The sequence below is a fragment of the Schistocerca piceifrons genome, chromosome 3, assembly GCF_021461385.2.
Source record: "Schistocerca piceifrons isolate TAMUIC-IGC-003096 chromosome 3, iqSchPice1.1, whole genome shotgun sequence".
NCBI lineage: Eukaryota > Metazoa > Arthropoda > Insecta > Orthoptera > Acrididae > Schistocerca > Schistocerca piceifrons.
The window spans coordinates 373,872,971-373,892,189 of NC_060140.1; the positions used below are offsets into that span (position 1 = coordinate 373,872,971).

The 19,219-nt window shown below is 37.3% G+C and overlaps 1 protein-coding gene across 3 annotated transcripts in view; it reads left to right on the forward strand.

Moving 5' to 3' along the window:
- Positions 1-1,905: 1,905 nt before the first annotated feature.
- The window catches only part of LOC124790124 (protein disulfide-isomerase TMX3), a 196,703-nt gene continuing 179,389 nt past the window's right edge, over positions 1,906-19,219 (forward strand). The window contains exons 1-2 of one of the 3 annotated variants that reach the window (XM_047257695.1): positions 1,906-2,133; positions 2,230-2,278. In XM_047257695.1, coding sequence (XP_047113651.1) covers positions 2,091-2,133; positions 2,230-2,278 — 92 coding nt within the window. In that variant the 5' untranslated portion in view covers positions 1,906-2,090. Of the gene's footprint in view, positions 2,134-2,229; positions 2,279-3,179; positions 3,251-19,219 lie in introns of those variants that run through there. The other 2 variants (XM_047257696.1, XM_047257697.1) reach the window with 2 other exon arrangements.

Genomic DNA, 19,219 nt, shown 5'->3' on the forward strand with positions numbered 1-19,219 from the left:
TGTAAGCAAATGAATTTTTTTTCGTTGGGGAGGCTGCAAAATTAAAAATTAGATTCTTGGTTTGTAACCTGTAATTTTTACTCGAAAATGCTCTTTCCACCTGGAATCTCATACTCATACTATTTATTCCCATGTTTTCAGCAATTCGAAAGTATTTCTTTATGAATATGTTGTAGCTTATCTCAAGGAATCAGTAAAATTCAGCTCTATTTAAATTTATTTCACAATCATTCGTATCTCTTGATAATTTACTGATCATTCTGATCTAAGAAATGGTAACTATTTCCTTAATTAAGTAGGAAAATAATGAAAAACAAACATGTTAATGACGCCTTTTTCGCCTCTAGAAGTACTAATGTTGCTCCAAAAAAGTCATATGATAACAACTTTCTCACAAGTTATTTACGTGACTGTATGTTTGTGGTTGCAATCTGTTGGTAAACTCACAACTAAGCAGTGCTCTTGATGGGGAATATGCAGTGTGAGACGACTTATGTCGACTCTGTTCTTGTGATTTTAGTTACCAACGTCAGTTACTTTAGTTTGTGTGTATAGTCACATACTTACTCATGAGTTATGAAGAAAAGTACTATAGAAATAAATAAATCGCACAATATCAGGACGAGGTAACTGCAAAGTAAATAGCATTCGGTGGCCTCTAACATAATTACAGTTTATTTTAAGGAGCCCACATAAATAGACTCTTGGGTAATATTACTAGTCTCAATCAAATAGCTTCAGCTTACACAAAAACCAGGCTTGTCATAATAGGAAGTATCAGAAACTGATAGAAAATAATCCACATAGTTTACTGGAAACAGCTACAAAGAGCTCTAAGAATCAGGGAGGAAATCCATCTTGATACACAGTTTTGCAGTATCGGTAATTCCACAGACGATAGGAGACTTGTGCATAAATCATAAAGTAGCGCCGATAATACGCAAATTGCTTATTGTGGTAAATTAAAAATTTCATTTTCCTTGGCAGAATTGTTTTGCACAAAACACCATGAGATGTGGGATTGGTCTGGAAGAGACCCTTGAGTAAAAGGTCGTAGTGTAGATAAAGTGTGTAACTTACTGGAGATGCAAATAATTGATAGAAGTGAAGAAATTAAGGGATTAAGGCACAAAAATACACGAATCTTAATTTATTTCTTCTGTTCCTATGTTAATTGGATTTTCTGTATAACGTTGCTTCGGAAGAAGATAGTCGTATGCAGTAATTCCGTATACGGTTCCAATTATCTATGAGTAAACACTGCCCTGATGTCTCTGCACACTGTGTCGCCACTGATATAATGAGCGCGTCGCAGAAGGGTCGGTACAAAACAGTGAAACAGTCCAAATATTCACCCTGTGACATTGCTGTGTTCTGAGAGTGTGAAAAAGCCTTCTTGCGTCCGAGTTTACTGACAGACCAAGGTTACTAAACAGACTATAATTATCAACATACTCGACTTTGGCCCTTGTTCCATGGCCGCAGTGCTTTTCTGATTTCGGGCGACGTTCCACAGAACATGCACAACCCCTCCGCTCGTACTTTGTCTTACGAAGTTAAAGCGCTCGTTGTCCCACCTCGCACACACGTCTCTCGAGGTGACGCGTCATATGCAAAATACATAAGAAATCAGCACAATAGTGACAGCGACCTGAATATTAAATCATTATATCGTTTTATAGTTCCCAAATATCATTCCTCGGTGAGGTAGACGTAAGGTTAGACATGTCTTCCAAAGCGAAATCTACTGTTCGTCCTGTTCCTACATGTGCACTGACGAGAATGAGATGACATCCGCACACTTTCACTGCTCGGGTAATGTGCAGCGTGCGTTTAACAAATACCAGTATGCAAATTAGACGATTCACTCACTGGAATGTCCATGTCGATCGTATGTCCACCGGCGACAAAAGTCGATTGTGGTATTTGACAGCAGTGTAGGAAGTTTAAATTCTATCTGAGGCTTGCGTGATTATGTACAAATAGTGTTACGGGTCGTGAAACGGAAATGTCGAAAAGAGAAAATTGACGCTATGTCATATAGACAATGACGAAGGCTTATCCTCTTCTTACAGAAATATATTGCAATAATGAAGTTCATATTGAAGGGAGTTCTAATTTTGCTCTGTTTTGGTAAGATACTTTTGCAGAGAGTTCGCCTGACAACTTTAAATGCATCCACAAATATTAAAAATGTAGCTATAATATATTTTTTCCTTCCTTCGCCAGGTTATATAAATGTGATAGAATCGTCACGTGTTTTGGAACTCAGTGATAGGTAAGGTGTTGAAGTTTCAGCATGTAACTTGCTTGAACAGACTAGATTTGTTATAATTTGCCATGTAAAAGGTCATATACTTGTAGTTGATCTGACATGCATCCTTGCGTATAGTTTAATATGAAACTTAGTGTCGAAATCTGCCCACGTGTTTTACAAAAGTAAATAGTTTCATCGAACATTGCGTTTGTCACCCCAACTACAGTTGTGTAGATACGAGTAGATTCTCAAGAACGTTAACCAGTCGAAATGTGCATACAAAAAAACTGACTGTACCTAAATATTCGACATTTTAAAAGTAGCTCCGTCGAAGAAACACGCGACAATTTTAGTCTTCACTGCAAAAATAAATCTTTATTTTTGTGTGAGTTGTGTGTTTTTATCGTATTCGATAAGAGCTGAACGTGATGATAATCTTTTTGTACAATTTGGCTTGACTTTGTAAGCAAAATAAGGTACACGCGTTCAATTAAGCTGTACCAACAGCGGCTAGCGTATAATATTGCAGTTTAAAATTACTGCAGCAAGCTTGGGCATTGAAGTATTTCCCTCTTTTGCTTCCAATGGAGCAAACACACAAAAATGGTCGCGCGGCGGTGGTGGTGGTGGTGGTGGTGTGGAAGGGGGGGGGGGGGGGGTTGCGGCTTCGTGTCCGTGCCAACATTGCTGATAATTGAATTCTGCATCACAATAATGCGCCATCCCATAGGGGGTGGGGGAGGGGTTGCGGCTGGAATGTAGAGATATAGTAAATTAGCAATATGTCACATTAATAACGTTATAGTGAAAGTGATCCTTGCAAATTATCACTGAACATGAAGTATGCTCTCCTGTTATTTTTGTGGTTTCACTGCTAATTATAGTGTTTATGCTGGAGCAGGTATATGCAGAATTTTTTCCAGGTGAGGCAAGACACTAATTTGAGTTCCTCATTCTGTGACTGGGAACAAATCATGTTCAAAGGAGGATCGGGTAGGTATCCACCCCATGTATTTTCAGAAAGATACATTACATTAATACTAAATGCACAAAAGTTTATCTCATGAATGTGTGCAGATTAGATCTTTTTGAACTAGTAAATTGAAAATTGGTACTGCTTTTTTGATTTAAGAGTCATTCTATGTCAAATCAACACACTTTAAATAAAAATTTTACCTTAGATTTTGCTGAAAGTTGGTGTACTTATAGTGGGAGCTGAAACTAAGAAAAATACCAAGTTTCAATTTTTTACCTCAAACCATTCCTGAAATATGGTCATGTAAACTTTCAAAAACCAGCCAAAAATGTGTGAATGGGCTTTTTTTAAATTGCCCTAGGAGCTGCCCTAATTGAGCTAGAGAACTGGGAAAGGTGTCATTTTGCAGCATTTTTCATGCTCTTTCCAGTGATAGACAAAAAAACAAAGCCTCTAATTAATAACCTTTTCAAAATGGTAATTAATAATTTGATTTATTTTTTTTACGAAAAGTACATACTTGAAAATTTTCAAAATATTTCCATAACTTCATACTGTTGTAAATCACATGGCAAAATATGAATGTGTGATGTGATGGGTTCACTGTTAAAAAATTATTCCAGACTCTTGTTTTTCACTAACGGGCCTAGTTTGACCAAACTGACCTTTAAGGTAGTACGTCAGTAGAGGACCGTATACATAGGGCTTGATGTCTGTACAATAATTCAGAGACTGGAGCCATTGTTGAAATGATGTAGTCTGCATTGTTACCTTCTAAGGCTTTGTGTACCGACAGCACTATTGTGCACTGTGGTTTTAGTGCAAATCAATTGTTACCTCTGTGTTGAACAGTCTGTATCTATTAAATATAATAGTTCATTTTCAAGTAAATCTATACATTGAAGGACAGTTTATAAGTGTTTTTTGTATAAATATGGAACCAAGTAAAAAGTGCAGTGCTGTAAGAGTGCAGTGTTGTAATCCATTGAAGAAGTCAAATCATTATATTAGAGACAGAAAAAAAATGAGAAATGTCACAACATGGATGCCCAAATTATTTCCTCAAATACCAAGTGGTGCCAAGATTCCTGATAAATGTAGGAAAGATGTAACCAAATTGAAAAATACACCAGAGCCCATCAGTGATGAAAGTGTTGAAGAAGAATCTTCTGGATCAGAGATAATCATCTGAGACCAAGACCCTGACTTCACTCCAACTTCAGTAGCTGTTAAAACATTCAACACAACACTTCAAGAACTAGGTGAGTCCCCAATTGACAAGAGAAAACTAACATCTAGGCATTACGCCAAATCAAAAGTGAAGAAAATCTCATCAATGACACGTAAGCTTTTTGTTGCTCCTGAAACTTCGTCAGATACTGATGAATCCGTTCTTGAAAATCTTAAAAGAAACTTTAAAAATTCTGTAAGTGGAGTGTCAGGAAGATAATGAGGGAATTTATGTTTGGGTCATTCCATATCAAATCACCCAATAAAAAATAAATTTTACACCCACTTCCTTAGATTTTCATGAAATTTGGCTCAAATGGTTCTAATACCATCCTGACAACACCTGAAAATTTTTTTTTGCTGTATCTCTTATATTTTTTTTATAAATTTTTAAAGTTTTTATGTTTTGCATTTTCCGAACCTTCGGAAATGGTAAATTTAATTTGTATTCAAAACTTTAAAATTGCTTATCTTAAAAACTCTTTTAGATAACATCATGAATTTTTGAAGCAAGTTTATTTATTATACATATTTGAAGATAAAAATGATACTATTAAAATATATTAATATTTTCTATAAAAAATATATATGTAAAATTTTTTTTTTTATTTTTTTTTTTATTTTTTTTTTCCCATAAGAATTGCAATATCTAGAGTCTCAGACCTGATAGAATGCTCAAATTTGTTTTAATTTACTCTTAAACATATAGGCTACTTGATGAAACAAAAATAATGATGGCTTTTTAACATGTTTATTAATTATAGTAGATTACATTAGAATTATGTACAAAGATAGTGTACTTACGACACTTATACATAACCCAACTGATTGCTTGAAACATTGAATTTTTTGAGTAATTTTGTCTTTTTAATAAACATTAATGCTGATTCAAACTGTTTTTCCACTTCATCCAAGAGCTTTCTGTTCTTCTGATACAGTCTTTTTTGAAGTAATACATTTTTCCAGTGTCGCTTGATTGAGGTGCGTCTACTACACAGACTGTGCTCCAAAGGCACTATGCAAGAATCTTCTCTTTCAGGCCAATAAAATGATGCAGCTGGTCCTGAAGGATGTAGAAATAGAATTTCTGCATCTTCTTCATCATTGAATATTGTTTTTACCAGTCCAAAGAACCAGTTACCATCATAATTTGCAGCCAAATAGCTATTTATGGATGGTTCAACACGAACCCAATCAGAAGAAGAATGGAAAGAAAAGACTAAGAAGGGTTTTACACTATCTGTAGTCCTTCTAATTTCCAGGTTGTTTGTTGGAAGTGGTTTGAAGTTATGAAAACTTCTTGTTCCAGGAATGGTTCGGGTTGCTGAAAAACGTTTTTCTAGTTTTAACCGTAGCAAATCAGCTTATTTTTTGGCAATAAAGTTAAAATGAATGTTTTCAATATTTTTTTCACAAAACTTGTACACATTGATTGCTGTCATTATTTGTTCTTCATCTGAAATCTGTAGACTGGCTTTCCTTAAAATTCTTTTAATAGTTCCTCCTAGGCTATCACAAATTGACTTCCCATGAGTGCTGGGCCTTCAAATTAAAGTTTCTCAAGTGTTCAGTGAAATTTTTAAAACTGTTTCTATTTTTGTACTGCCCAGCACAACCATCTGTAAAGTAGTGAACTGAGTCAATGTCAGTATGGCGTAATGACAGCCACTTTGTAATTTCTTTTTGTACAAAGATAACAAAACCAGTGTCATGTTCTTGGTCATCACTAATAAAACAGTGGTTGGAAACAAAAACATTGTTTTCCTCATTTCTCAGAAAAACTCCAACTGGATGTAGAGTACAACCACCTCTATTCCAGTGGTAACTTTGGATCTCATTTTGTGTAACAAAGGAATAATTTTCACTGAAATCCATCACAATAATTGCTGTTTTGGGTGGTGGGTCTTCTTTCAATCTTTTAAAGGCTGCTGATTGGGATTTTGCTATAAACGAGTGCGGCGTGAGCTTTTCCAATGACCTAACCAATAACGAAATGTAGTCTTCAACACTGATAGACTGTTTGATCATTTCTGCCCTGTCTGTGTTAACCCACTGACTGATTACAATTTCTTCTTCTAAATCATAATCTTCACTTAGTTTTTCAGTTAAGTACTCAGTTAGTGCAGTACTTGCAGGACAGCTGTCGCAATGATGTAGCATGCAGTTTTGGTTTTCCGTGTTGCACACAAGCATCTTAATTAGGTCTTTATAAGATTCTTCAATTTTCACAGCATCCAGTAATAGTTTAACATTCTGGTGGATACTGCATACATACAGTGTGTGTGCCTGCAGCACCAGCAAGGATACACCATTTAGGTCTCAAGAAACAAAATTTTGAAAATCCTACTTCCACCTCGGGATTCTTCCATTTGAAAGAGTAATAGAGTTCTCTCAAGTTACACAAAATGAGTCTTTTTTGCATGTACACATTTTTTTGAACACTTACTTTGTCTTTTGTTCCAGGTAGCACCCTGGGACTTTCATCCTTTTCATAAAAATCTGTTACAAGTCTTACTGTATTTTCAGAAAGAGTTTTATCTTATTTTGGACCAGGAGTTTCCAGAATACCCTTTTCAGATTTTAGCTTTCTAGTTTGTCGCACCATGTACTCACTTACATTAAATTCTTTCATCACTTTATTTTGACTCCATGAATCTGGAGCCAAGGTCAGAATCTGGATTTTTCTGGACCTCCCAACAGATGAAATTCTCTTTCATAAGAGAAATCATTACATCAAAATCCTTTGCTTTCTCAACCACACTTGTATCCTCTTCGTCATTATCAGAACTTGGTGCATCATATTTTAATGCTTCTGAAACTGCCTTTTTTGCAGTCTTTTCAATACTGCTAACCTTCCTTTTAAAATAAGACCCTTTACTTTGTGCTGACAAGCCATGAAGCTTTATCGTTGTTAAACCTAAATTATCAAGAGCAATGTTTGTTTGTACGAGGGATTCATTTCTGGATTCCAATGATTCTAATTCAACCATGACTTCATCGTCTGTTTCACTTTCATTGACTTCAACTCTTAATTTTTCCTCACAAAAGTTACGGCATGTTGAGCAAAGCGTTTGCCCAGGTTTTATGCTAATATTTTTTGTCAGTAATTGTTTGGAAAGATCCAAGCCTACACTTCTCAACGATTTTTTGATGGGCTTTTTGTGTTTTTTTAGTGGGTCTACACATATTGTTTGATACTTTTCAAAAACATTTAAAAAGTAGTAGCTGTGGTATGAACATATATTCTTAAATTCACACAGATTAATTCCAGATAGTAAGTGGATCAAATCTTTTTCTTCCTCACTCAATTCAGATACCGGATGTAACTTTTTTGAAGGTGTGTAGGTTGTTTGGAAATAGTTAGATTTTTTAAATAACCCTACGCTACAGTTTTGAATATCTGACATATTGATTTCACATTTTGATTACTGTTCTGGTTACTTTTATAGGATATTGGAAAAGAATCTCTTTAAACTAAGTGACAGTACTTACTGAAAGTTCGAATAAACTTAATAAAATACTATCGAAGCGCAATTTAACATTGTAAAAATTTTTTACTTCAAAACACAGGAGTAACAAAACAAAATCCAAGCGTACATTGTTATTCCAAGAAGACAGGAACTTATTTTCAGTGTCTAAGTGACTTGGTACTTTTTATTTTTAAAATATAATTAATATTATTTTAAAAATTAGATAACTATTAAACAGGTTAAAAAGCCGACATAATTTTTCTTTTATCTAATAGCCTATACAATTAAGAGTGTTTTAAATCAAATTTGAGCTTTCTATCAGGTCTGAGACTCTAGATATTGCAGTTTTTGTAAAACTAAACATCCGTTAGCTAAAAAATAAATAAAAAACTTGTAAATTTTTTTCATTTGGAAGATTTTAATATATCTTTATGGTAATTTTTTTTTAACATTTAGATATAATACACAAACTTATTCCAAAATTTCATACTGATATCTTGAGTATTCTTTAATACACAAATTTTTTTAGTTGTGAGGACACATTTAAGTTACGATTTCCGACTGCTGAAACAACGCCAAATCTAAAAACTTTAAAAATTTATTTTAAAAAAACTGTAAGAGATAGAGCAAAAAAATTTTACAAGTGCTTTCAGGATGATAAAAAGGTAATTGTACCAAATTTCATCAAAATCTGACATGGTTGGTGTCAAGGCCTGGGTGACTTGACATGGAATGACCCGTTTCTAATTACATTGTTCGGCAGTCCAAAATAATTTTGAAAGAGAGAGGATTCATGGAAGGTCCAAACCCAAAACCAGGGAAGTGTTTACTAACAGAAACTGTCAAAACTGTACATTCATTTTATGAAAATGATGAAGTTAGCAGGGCAATGCCAGGTATTAAAGATTGTGAGACAATTACAGAAACAAATGGAAATTAAACAAAAATATCAAAAAGACTTATTTTGTGTAACCTTAAAGAAGCTTACAAGCATTTTAAAGACAAGTTTCCAAACATAAAAATAGGTTTCTCTAAATTTGCTGAGTTGATACCAAAACATCGTGTATTAGCTGGCCGGAGTGGCACACACACTGTCTGCGTGTGCACAACTCACCAAAACATAAAATTAATGATAGAAAATGCCAAACTAAATACAGTAACAAACAGCAGCTTAAACAATTATAAGCAGTGCATTGCAAAAATGCTTTGCAACCCATCATTAGTTGATTGCAACATGGGAAACTTTGAATACTGCCCAGGAGAAACTGTCATGTACGTAAAATTTTAACCCTTTCAGACCCTGTGGTTACAATTGTATACATTAATTTTCATGACATCTTAACTGCAATAGAAATATTTTTCCTCAATTTGGAGCTGATGTACACATTTGTGAATGTTCATTCTTTTCACCATGCACAAGTGCTGCTACCTGTTGTGCAGTGCTATAAACATATCAACAGATTAATGTAGCAGTGCAGAGCAGTTTGTGACCTCGACAGTACCTGGTAGTCTTTGATAAGCTATAACCCACATTATAGTTGAGTACCAGTATTGATGTTTTGCATGAACATTGTAGAATGTTCGATTTATTTATTACAACAATCAATATTTCAAAATCATTTGTTTTAGTCAACAAAAAGAAGCGATATTTTTCTGTGTGCACAATTGTAGCCATGAGGTCTCAAGAACAATGTTTTACGTAACTTTGAGTATCTTGTGTTTCCTTCATATGAAGTGCTTGTTGGAACAGTTTCTTTTTATCCTGATGATTGTATGAGTTTTGACTGGGATTTATTCAAAACATATGAAGTATGTTGTATTACTAGGTATTGTTATGAGCAACAATTAGGAAAATAGACATAGCATTGAAGCTCCAGTTGATGACAATGTCATTAGGTCTACTGTTAATTATTATTTTAGGAAAATACCACTACTGATATTGTTATTTGTGAATATTTCAGTTCTGTTGACCATGTCAAAGAAACAGTATTTCAACATTGAGCAAGATGGAAATGCCATTTTAGAGATGCTGCTGAATGGAGAGGTGTCAGATATTGATTTATCATCAGATGAAGAATCATTTCCTGATGTAGAATCCTACTGTACTTCAAGAGAGAAGGAAGTCAGAGTGGGGGCTGACAAAAGAAACCAATGATGAGTCAACTGCAAATAATGAAAGTGGTGTGTGCAGTGACAACAATAGTGATATTCAAGACAGTGATCCACCTACCAACAATGAGCTCAGTGATGTAAAATACATTTTGTCAGAATAAAAGACATCAAGTGGCGTCATTGTCCTCTCTCTATACTGGATTCATATCACGAATGGAAACAATGTATTGAAGAACGGAAATACTTTCTCCTTCAACGTATTTCAGCAAGTACATTACCAATTATCTGTTCAGTACTATGGCTGATATGACAAACCTATATGCCTTGCAGAGTGGAACAATTAGCAATTTCAAACAAACTACACCAGCGGAACTCCAAATCTTGCTTGGGCTTCATATAATTATGGGAACTCTAAAATTTCCTAGAGTCTGAATATATTGGGACACAACATTGAAAATGCAATTATTCTTGGACAGTATGCCCAGAAATAGATTCTTCCAACTCAGAACAAATTTACATCTTGTTAACAACATGGCTATACCAGCAGACAATAAAGACAGGTTCTATAAAGTTCGGCCTATATATACTGCCATCTGTAGCAGATGTCTGGATACCTCGAATAGAAAACGAGGCCAACCATCTGCCACACCTCCAAATACACCTGTTCAAAGACGACGAGGAGAAACTAGGCCTCCTGAAGAGATTCAGTTGGCAACACTTGGCTCTTCATGAAAGTGGTGCACTGCCTACCAGGTGCAAATTTCCGGAATGCAAGAGACGTTCATGAATAAAATGTGAAAAATGTAATGTACATCTTTGTTTGTCAAAGAAAAAAACTGTTTTCTTTCATTTCATGTTAATTAGAACCACATAATGAACATAATTCCTGACTCATTTCATTTTTAATTAAAACTATGGTGAATTTTGCATGTATTTTGTGTGTAAATGATTTCAAATTTATGTGTAATGTTTAAATAAATTAGTTTTGTCTGCTATGATTTCGGTGTTGATTGAGACCCAGTGAACACAAATGTGTAAATTTTTTTTTTCTTTTTTTTTTTTTTTTTTTTTTTTTCAAAAATGGTAACATATCATTTTATAAATGTTGCTTCTAAAATCATTAAAAAATCATCCAAGTCCATTACAGTATTTAAAAAAAATTTCCTTCCTCCAGAAAAAATTCTGGTCTGAAAGGGTTAAAAGACTCTTTTCATGAAAACTTTATTGAACAAGTTCAGTTCCGACAGTGGATATCAGTTGACCGATGTAATCTGGAAATTGTTCAGAAAACTTCTGAAGAATTCATAGATTTATTTTGTAGTAAGATGCCGACTTTTATTCGGCATGACTTCATTGCCAAGCAACAATGAACATTCCGTAACTCCACAAGAGAAAAACTTATGGAATCTGAATTTGTTGTCATGTGTGATTTTTCAGAAAATTATAGTACAGTTCTACAGGATGAAGCTCAGAGTTACCGCTGGACAAGACAACAGATTACCATTCATCCTTTTGTTATATGTTACAAACAGGAAGACAAAATTGAGCATATGAGATTTGTCATTGTTTCTGATTGCTGGAGCACAATACAACTGCAGTTTACACCTTTCAAAAGAAGCTAATTTCATATCTAACAAATATATTTCAAAAGATTCCAAAAAAGATATACTATTATTCTGATGGTTCTGCCGCTCAGTATAAAAGTAAGAAAAACTTCCTGAACCTTTGCCTTAATGAGGAAGACTTCAACATAAAAGCTGAGTGGCACTTTTCCGCCACAGCACATAGGAAAGGGCCTTGTGGTGGAGTAGGGGGTTCAGTAAAGAGACTGGCAGCTCGTGCAAGTTTGCAAAGGCCATACCAAAATCAGATCCAAACCGCACGAGATCTATTTGAGTGGGCAGTAGATAATATCACAAATGTTGATTTTGCACATTCCACTCAAGAAGACTACGCTGCTTCAGAAATATTCTTAAAAAGCCGACTTGAAGAGGCATTGACAATCAAAGGAACACAGCAATTTCACGCTTCATTCCCGACACTACATCAAAATCAATAGTCAAATACTTCTCAGGTGATATGCAGAGTTGGGAGAGGGAAGTAACTACGTCACCAGACAAACTGAAGTTAAAAGATGTATCAGGCTGTCACCACTGTATATGGCAGAAACTGGTGGCTTGAGTACATTTTAGAAAAAAACGAAGAACTTGAGGAAGTGAAAATAACTTTTCTTCATCCATGTGGACCAGCTAAGTCATTCTCTTATCCTGCGCATGCAGATGTCCTGTGGGTGTCAGTTGTGGATGTTCTCACAAAAGTGAATCCATTTACTCCAACAGGGAGAACATACATTCTTAATGAAAGTGATGTAAACCAAACCCAGTCAGCTTTATTAAAACATAATACGTGAAGTTCCAAGACAATTTATTGGGAAACTGCTCTCAACTCAAAACTTAATTTTTGTCTCAGGTTAGTGTTAATGTATATTTTATAGAAAGTTGTTTCAAAATTATTGTTAGTACCTATTGTGTTAAATTTAGCTATGTACAGATACCTGTTACTAAAAAACAAGCATTACGTATTTAATTTGTTTAATAGTTCCATTTCAAACACCATGGACCAGAACTGTTATGTAAATACTTGTACTTATTCATACTTTATTTCAGTTTGTAGTTAAATGCTCAATTTCTTGTCTTTGTTATATCGGTTAATATACTGTTAGTGAAGTTTTATGAAATTAAAATAAGCAATCAACTTAATTATAAAATATGCTGATTAGTTTTGGTTTAATAAGGTGATGTTTTGATTTTTCTAATACTTTTTTTACTTACCTTTCAGTATGTTTTAAAGAAATTCCTGTTTGTTAAAGGTCAATTTGGTCAAAGTAGGGCCGTTAGTGAAAAACAAGAGTCCGGAATAATTTTTTTTAACAATGAACCCATCATCATCTTAGATTTATATTTTGCCATGTGATTTACAATAGTATGAAGTATGAAGTAGTTATGGAAATATTTTGAAAATTTTCGATTAGGTACTTTTGGTAAAAAAATTAAAATTAAATCAAAATATTAATTAGTATTTTGAAAAAGGTTATTAATTAGAAGCTATGTTTTGTTGTATATCCCTGGAAAGAGGAGGCAAAATGCTGCAAAATGACACCTTTCCCAGTTCTCTAGCTCAATTAGGGCAGCTCTTAGGTCAATTTTAAAAAAGTCCGTTCACACATTTTTGGCTGGTTTTTTGAAAAGTTTACATAGCCATATTTCAGCAATGGTTTGAGATAAAATATTGAAATTTGGTATTTTTCTTAGTCTCAGTGCCCACTATAAGTATACCAACTTTCAGCAAAATCTAAGAGGGTGAGGTAAAATAGGTGTGTTGATTTGACATGGGATGACTCTTAACAATCTTAGTAAAAGGGCAATTGCATTTGATTAAATCCAACGAATTGGGAAGTGAAGTTATAAAATTTTCACTATAGCTATAGTTCTTTGTCTACCAATAATTTTAACTTGACTCTGAAAACCTGTAGCAGAATCAAGGAAAAAGGCAGAGAAATGTTGGACACCCCCACAATAACCATAAAATGCTCCATTGATTAATACTCCTCAAAATGGATAAACAAGAACTGTGATGTCATTTTTAACACAGCTTCCTTTATGGGTTATTTGGGTAAAGTGTAGAGTACGCACAGTATGTGAACTTCCCAAAACAACCCTAGAGTTAAATGGCTGAACTGACCGTCAGCACCCAAAGACTGAACCATGATGGTGATGTCCCCATTTTACATATTACTGTGCAGCATTCATAGTAAATTTCAGAATTCGTAACTCTGTAACTGCATGTAGCATTGTGTTACTGGGTACAAAACATTGATCCATCATTACTAGCTGGAGAGTAAACGGCAGAGTATGGAATAGAAACATCCAAATTCACCATGTAAGAAAAAGTTCAAGACTGAACCATCTGCAGGAAAACTGATGCTTATGGTTTTTTGGGACACACAAGGTCCAGTACTGGAACATTATGGGGAAAGAGGCACAACAGTAAACAGTGTGTGTTACTGTGAGATGCTTACTGCCAGGCTAAAGCTTGCAATTTGAAGCAAACACCAAGGATTGCTGTGAAAAGGTGTTGTGTTGTTTCAGGACAATGCCCGTCTGCATACGCCTGCCCACACTGCTGAAATGCTCCAGAAACTCATATTTGAAGTACTGGATCATCCTCCATATAGTCCCGATCTTGCCCCTTCTGACTATCACTTGTTTGGTCCACTCAAACAGGCATTATGGGGCTGTCAATTTGCCTTGGACGAAGCAGTGAAAGAAGTGGTGCATTCCTGGTTCGCAGCTCAACCGAGAACCTTCTTTTACGAGGGCATCAGGAAGCTTGTACAATGATGGACCAAGTGCGTTGAAATGCAAGGAGACTATGTTGAAAAATGATGTTCATTTAAGTTTCCTGTTTGTTCACAATAAAATTTTATAACTATTTTGTGGATAATAATTTACTTAACCTCGTAGCTACCACCCCATCTCTCTCACCAGCTGTGTTTGCAAGGTGATGGAACATATGATTCATGCGTGGCTGGTATGGTGGCTCAAGTCTCACAATTTACTAATGACTGCACAGTGTGGATTTAGAGTGCACCGTTATGCAGTTGACCATCTTGTTACTTTGTCCACCCATGGCATGAATGTTTTCTGTGGAAATCTCAGATTGTGGCCGTGCTTTTTAATTTGGAGAATGCCTATGGTGCCTGCTGGAGAATTGTTATCCTCCGTACTCTTTACATGTGGGGCTTCCGTGGCCACCTGCCCTGTTTCCTTCAGGAATTTTTAAAAGACCGAGTTTTCAAGATGCATGTGGGTTCTGCTTTGTTGGACATATTTATCCAGGAAACCAGTGTGCCTCAGGGTTCCATCCCGAGCGTCATCCTCTTCCCTATCGCCATTAACCCTATAATTGCCTGTCTCTGACCGGGCATCACCGGCTCTCTTTTTGTTGACGATTTTGCCATCCATTGCAGCTCTCCACAGACCTGTCTCATCGAGTGGCATCTTCAGCGATGTCTTGATTGTCTTTATTCTTGGAGCATCAACAATGGATTTTGCTTTTCCGCTGACAAAACCATCTCTCTGAATTTCTGGTGGCACAATTGGTTTCTCCCACCATCTTTACATCTTGGGCTTGTTGCTGTTCCATTCATCAAAACTATGAAATTCCTTGTGCTCCTCCTCAATAGGAAACTCTCTTGGTCCTCTCATGTGACTTACCTGGTGGCCTGGAATAAGCAGTCCCTTAATATCCTGTGTGTCCTCAGTAGTACCTCCTGGGAAGGGGATCGGACCACCCTCATCCATCTATACCGGTCCTGTGCCTGTTCAAAACTAGACTGAGTGTTTCCTTTATGCCTGTGCGCATACATCCCTCTTACACCATCTCAATACTTATACCACCGTGACTTTCTCCTCAGCAGATTTGCATACCGTTTGTCTACGATGCCTGGTCACCCGTCCTCTCTGGCAACTTCACTTCACGCTAGCTGCCACTTTCCCGATGGGTGTGAACCCTTCAACACCTTCGCTTTGTGCTGCAGCCTGTATTCACCTGGGCCTACATCTACATCTATGTCCATACTCCGCAAGCCACCTGACGGTGTGTGACGGAGGGTACTTTGAGTACCTCTATCAGTTCTCCCTTCTATTCCAGTCTCGTATTGTTCGTGGGAAGAAGGATTGTCGGTATGCCTCTGTGTGGGCTCTAATCTCACTGATGTTATCCTCATGGTCTCTTCGCGAGATATATGTAGGAGGGAGCAATATACTGCTTGACTCCTCGGTGAAGGTATGTTCTCGAAAATTCAACAAAAGCCCGTACCGAGCTACTGAGCATATCTCCTGCAGAGTCTTCCACTGGAGTTTATCTATCATCTCCGTAACGCTTTCGCGATTACTAAATGATCCTGTAACGAAGCGTGCTGCTCTCCATTGGATCTTCTCTATCTCTTCTATCAACCCTATCTGGTACGGATCCCACACTGCTGAGCAGTATTCAAGCATTGGGTGAACAAGCATACTGTAACCTACTTCCTTTGTTTTCGGATAGCATTTCCTTAGGATTCTTCCAATGAGTCTGTCTGGCATCTGCTTTACCGACGATCAACTTTATATGATCATTCCATTTTAAATCACTCCTAATGCAGTACTCCCAGATAATTTATGGAATTAACTGCTTCCAGTTGCTGACGTGCTATATTGTAGCTAAATGATAAGGGATCTTTCTTTCTATGTATTCGCAGCACTTTACACTTGTCTACATTGAGATTCAATTGCCATTCCCTGCACCATGCGTCAATTCGCTGCAGATCCTCCTGCATTTCAGTACAATTTCCCATTGTTACAACCTCTCAATATACCACAGCATCATCTGCAAAAAGCCTCAGTGAACTTCCGATCTCATCCACAAGATCATTTATGTATATTGTGAATAGCAACGGTCCTACGTCACTCCCTTGCGGCACACCTGAAATCACTCTTACTTTGGAAGACTTCTCTCCATTGAGAATGACATGCTGCGTTCTGTTATCTAGGAACTCCTCAATCCAAACACACAATTGGTCTGATAGTCCATATGCTCTTACTTTGTTAATTAAACGACTGTGGGGAACTGTATCGAACGCCTTGCGGAAGTCAAGAAACACGGCATATACCTGGGAACCTGTGTCTATGGGCCTCTGAGTCTTGTGGACGAATAGCACGAGCTGGGTTTCACAAGATCGTCTTTTTCGAAACCTATGCTGATTCCTACAGAGTAGATTTCTAGTCTCCAGAAAAGTCATTATACTCGAACATAATACGTGTTCGAAAATTCTACAACTGATCAATGTTAGATATATAGGTCTATAGTTCTGCACATCTGTTCAACTTCCCTTCTTGAAAACGGGGATGACCTGTGCCCTTTTCCAATCCTTTGGAATGCTACGCTCTTCTAGAGACCTACGGTACACTGCTGCAAGAAAGGGGGGGGGGGGGGGCGGCCAAGTTCTTTCGCGTACTCTGTGTATAATCGAACTGGTATCCCATCAGGTCCAGCGGCCTTTCCTCTTTTGAGCGATTTTAATTGTTTCTCTATCCTCTGTCATCTATTTCGATATCTACCATTTTGTCATATGTGCAACACTCTAGAGAAGGAATTACAGTGCAGTCTTCCTCTGTGAAACAGCTTTGAAAAAAGACATTCAGTATTTCGGCCTTTAGTCTGTCATCCTCTGTTTCAGTAGCATTTTGGTCACAGAGTGTCTGGACATTTTTTTTGATCCACCTTCTGCTTTGACATAAGACCAAAATTTCTTAGGATTTTCTGCCAAGTCAGTACATAGAACTTGACTTTTGAATTCATTGAAGAACGCCTCTCGCATAGCCCTCCTCACACCACATTTTGCTTCACGTAATTTTTGTTTGTCTGCAAGGCTTTGGCTATGTTTGTTTGCTGTGAAGTTCCCTTTGCTTCTGTAGCAGTTTTCTAACTCGGTTGTTGTACCACGGTGGCTCGTTTCCATCTCTTACGATCTTGCTTGGCACATCGTCATCTAACGCATATTGTACAATGGTTCTGAACTTTGTCCACTGATCCTCAACACTATCTGTACTTGAGACAAAACTTTTGTGTTGAGCCGTCAGGTACTCTGAAATCTGCTTTTTGTCACTTTTGCTAAACAGAAAAATCTTCCTACCTTTTTTAATATTTCTATTTACGGCTGAAATCATCGATGCAGAAACCGCTTTATGATCGCTGATTCCCTGTTCTGTGTTAACTATTTCAAATAGTTCAGGTCTGTCAGTCACCAAAAGGTCTAATATGTTATTGCCACGAGTTGGTTCTCTGTTTAACTGCTCAAGGTAGTTTTCAGATAAAGCACTTAAAAAATTTCACTAGATTCTTTGTCCCTGCCACCTGTTACAAACGTTTGAGTCTCCCAGTCTATATCCAGCAAATTAAAATCTCCACCCAGAACTTTAACATTGTGGGGAAATCTACTCAAAATATTTTCCAAATTTTCCTTCAGGTGCCGTGCCACAACAGCTGCTGAGCCAGGGGGCCTATAGAGACATCCAATTACCATGTTTGAACCTGCTTTAACCATGACCTACAGCCAAATTATTTCACGTTTCGCATCTCCGTCAATTTCCTTCAATACTATTGCATTTCTTATCGCTATAAACACGCCTTCCCCTTCACTGTCCAGCCTGTCTCTGCGGTATACAATCCAATCTGAGTTTAGAATTTCATTACTGTTTACATCTGGTTTCAGCCAACTTTCTGTCCCTAGTACTATGTGGGCATTGTGGCCCTTTATTAATGAGAGCAGTTCTGGGACCTTTACATAGACACTCCTGCAGTTTACTATTAGCACATTAATATTGTTGCATTTTGTCCACTCCTACCTTGCCAAGTCTCAGGAGGCGTCTTGTTGGACCTAGGGAGGTAATTCTCTAACCTAAAAAACCCACATGTGCATTCCACACACACTCCGCTACCCTTGTAGCCACTTCCTGCATGTAGTGCACGCCTCACCTATTCAGGGGGACCCTACATTTCTCCACCCGATAGCAGAGGTCGAGAAATTTGCACCCAAGATCTCCGCAGAATTGTCTGAGCCTCTGGTTAAAGCCTTCCACTTGGCTCCAAACCAGAGGACCGCGATCGGTTCTGGGAATGATACTACAAATAGTTAGCTAAGATTCCACCCCACGAGCAAGGCTTTCCGCCTTCACCAACTCCACCAACCGCCTGTATGAACTGAGGATGACCTCTGAATCCAGACGGCAGGAGTCATTGGTGCTGACATGAGCAACAATTTGCAGTGGGGTGCACCCAGTGCTCTCTATCGCTGCCGGCAGGGCCGCCTCCACATCTCGGATGAGACCCCCGGCAAGCAGACAGAGTGAACACTGGCCTTCTTCCTCGACCTTTCTGCTATTTCCCTAAGGGGCTCCATCATCCGCCTAACGTTGGAGCTCCCAATCACTAATAAACCCCTCCCCCCGTGTGCCTGCTCGGACCTTGCTGAAGGAGCAGCCACATGTCCACTCAGAGCAGAGCGGGCGATGCCACACGGCCAGCCTCCACATTGACCCTCCGCCTCGTGAGCCGCGAACGCCGCTGAACCCG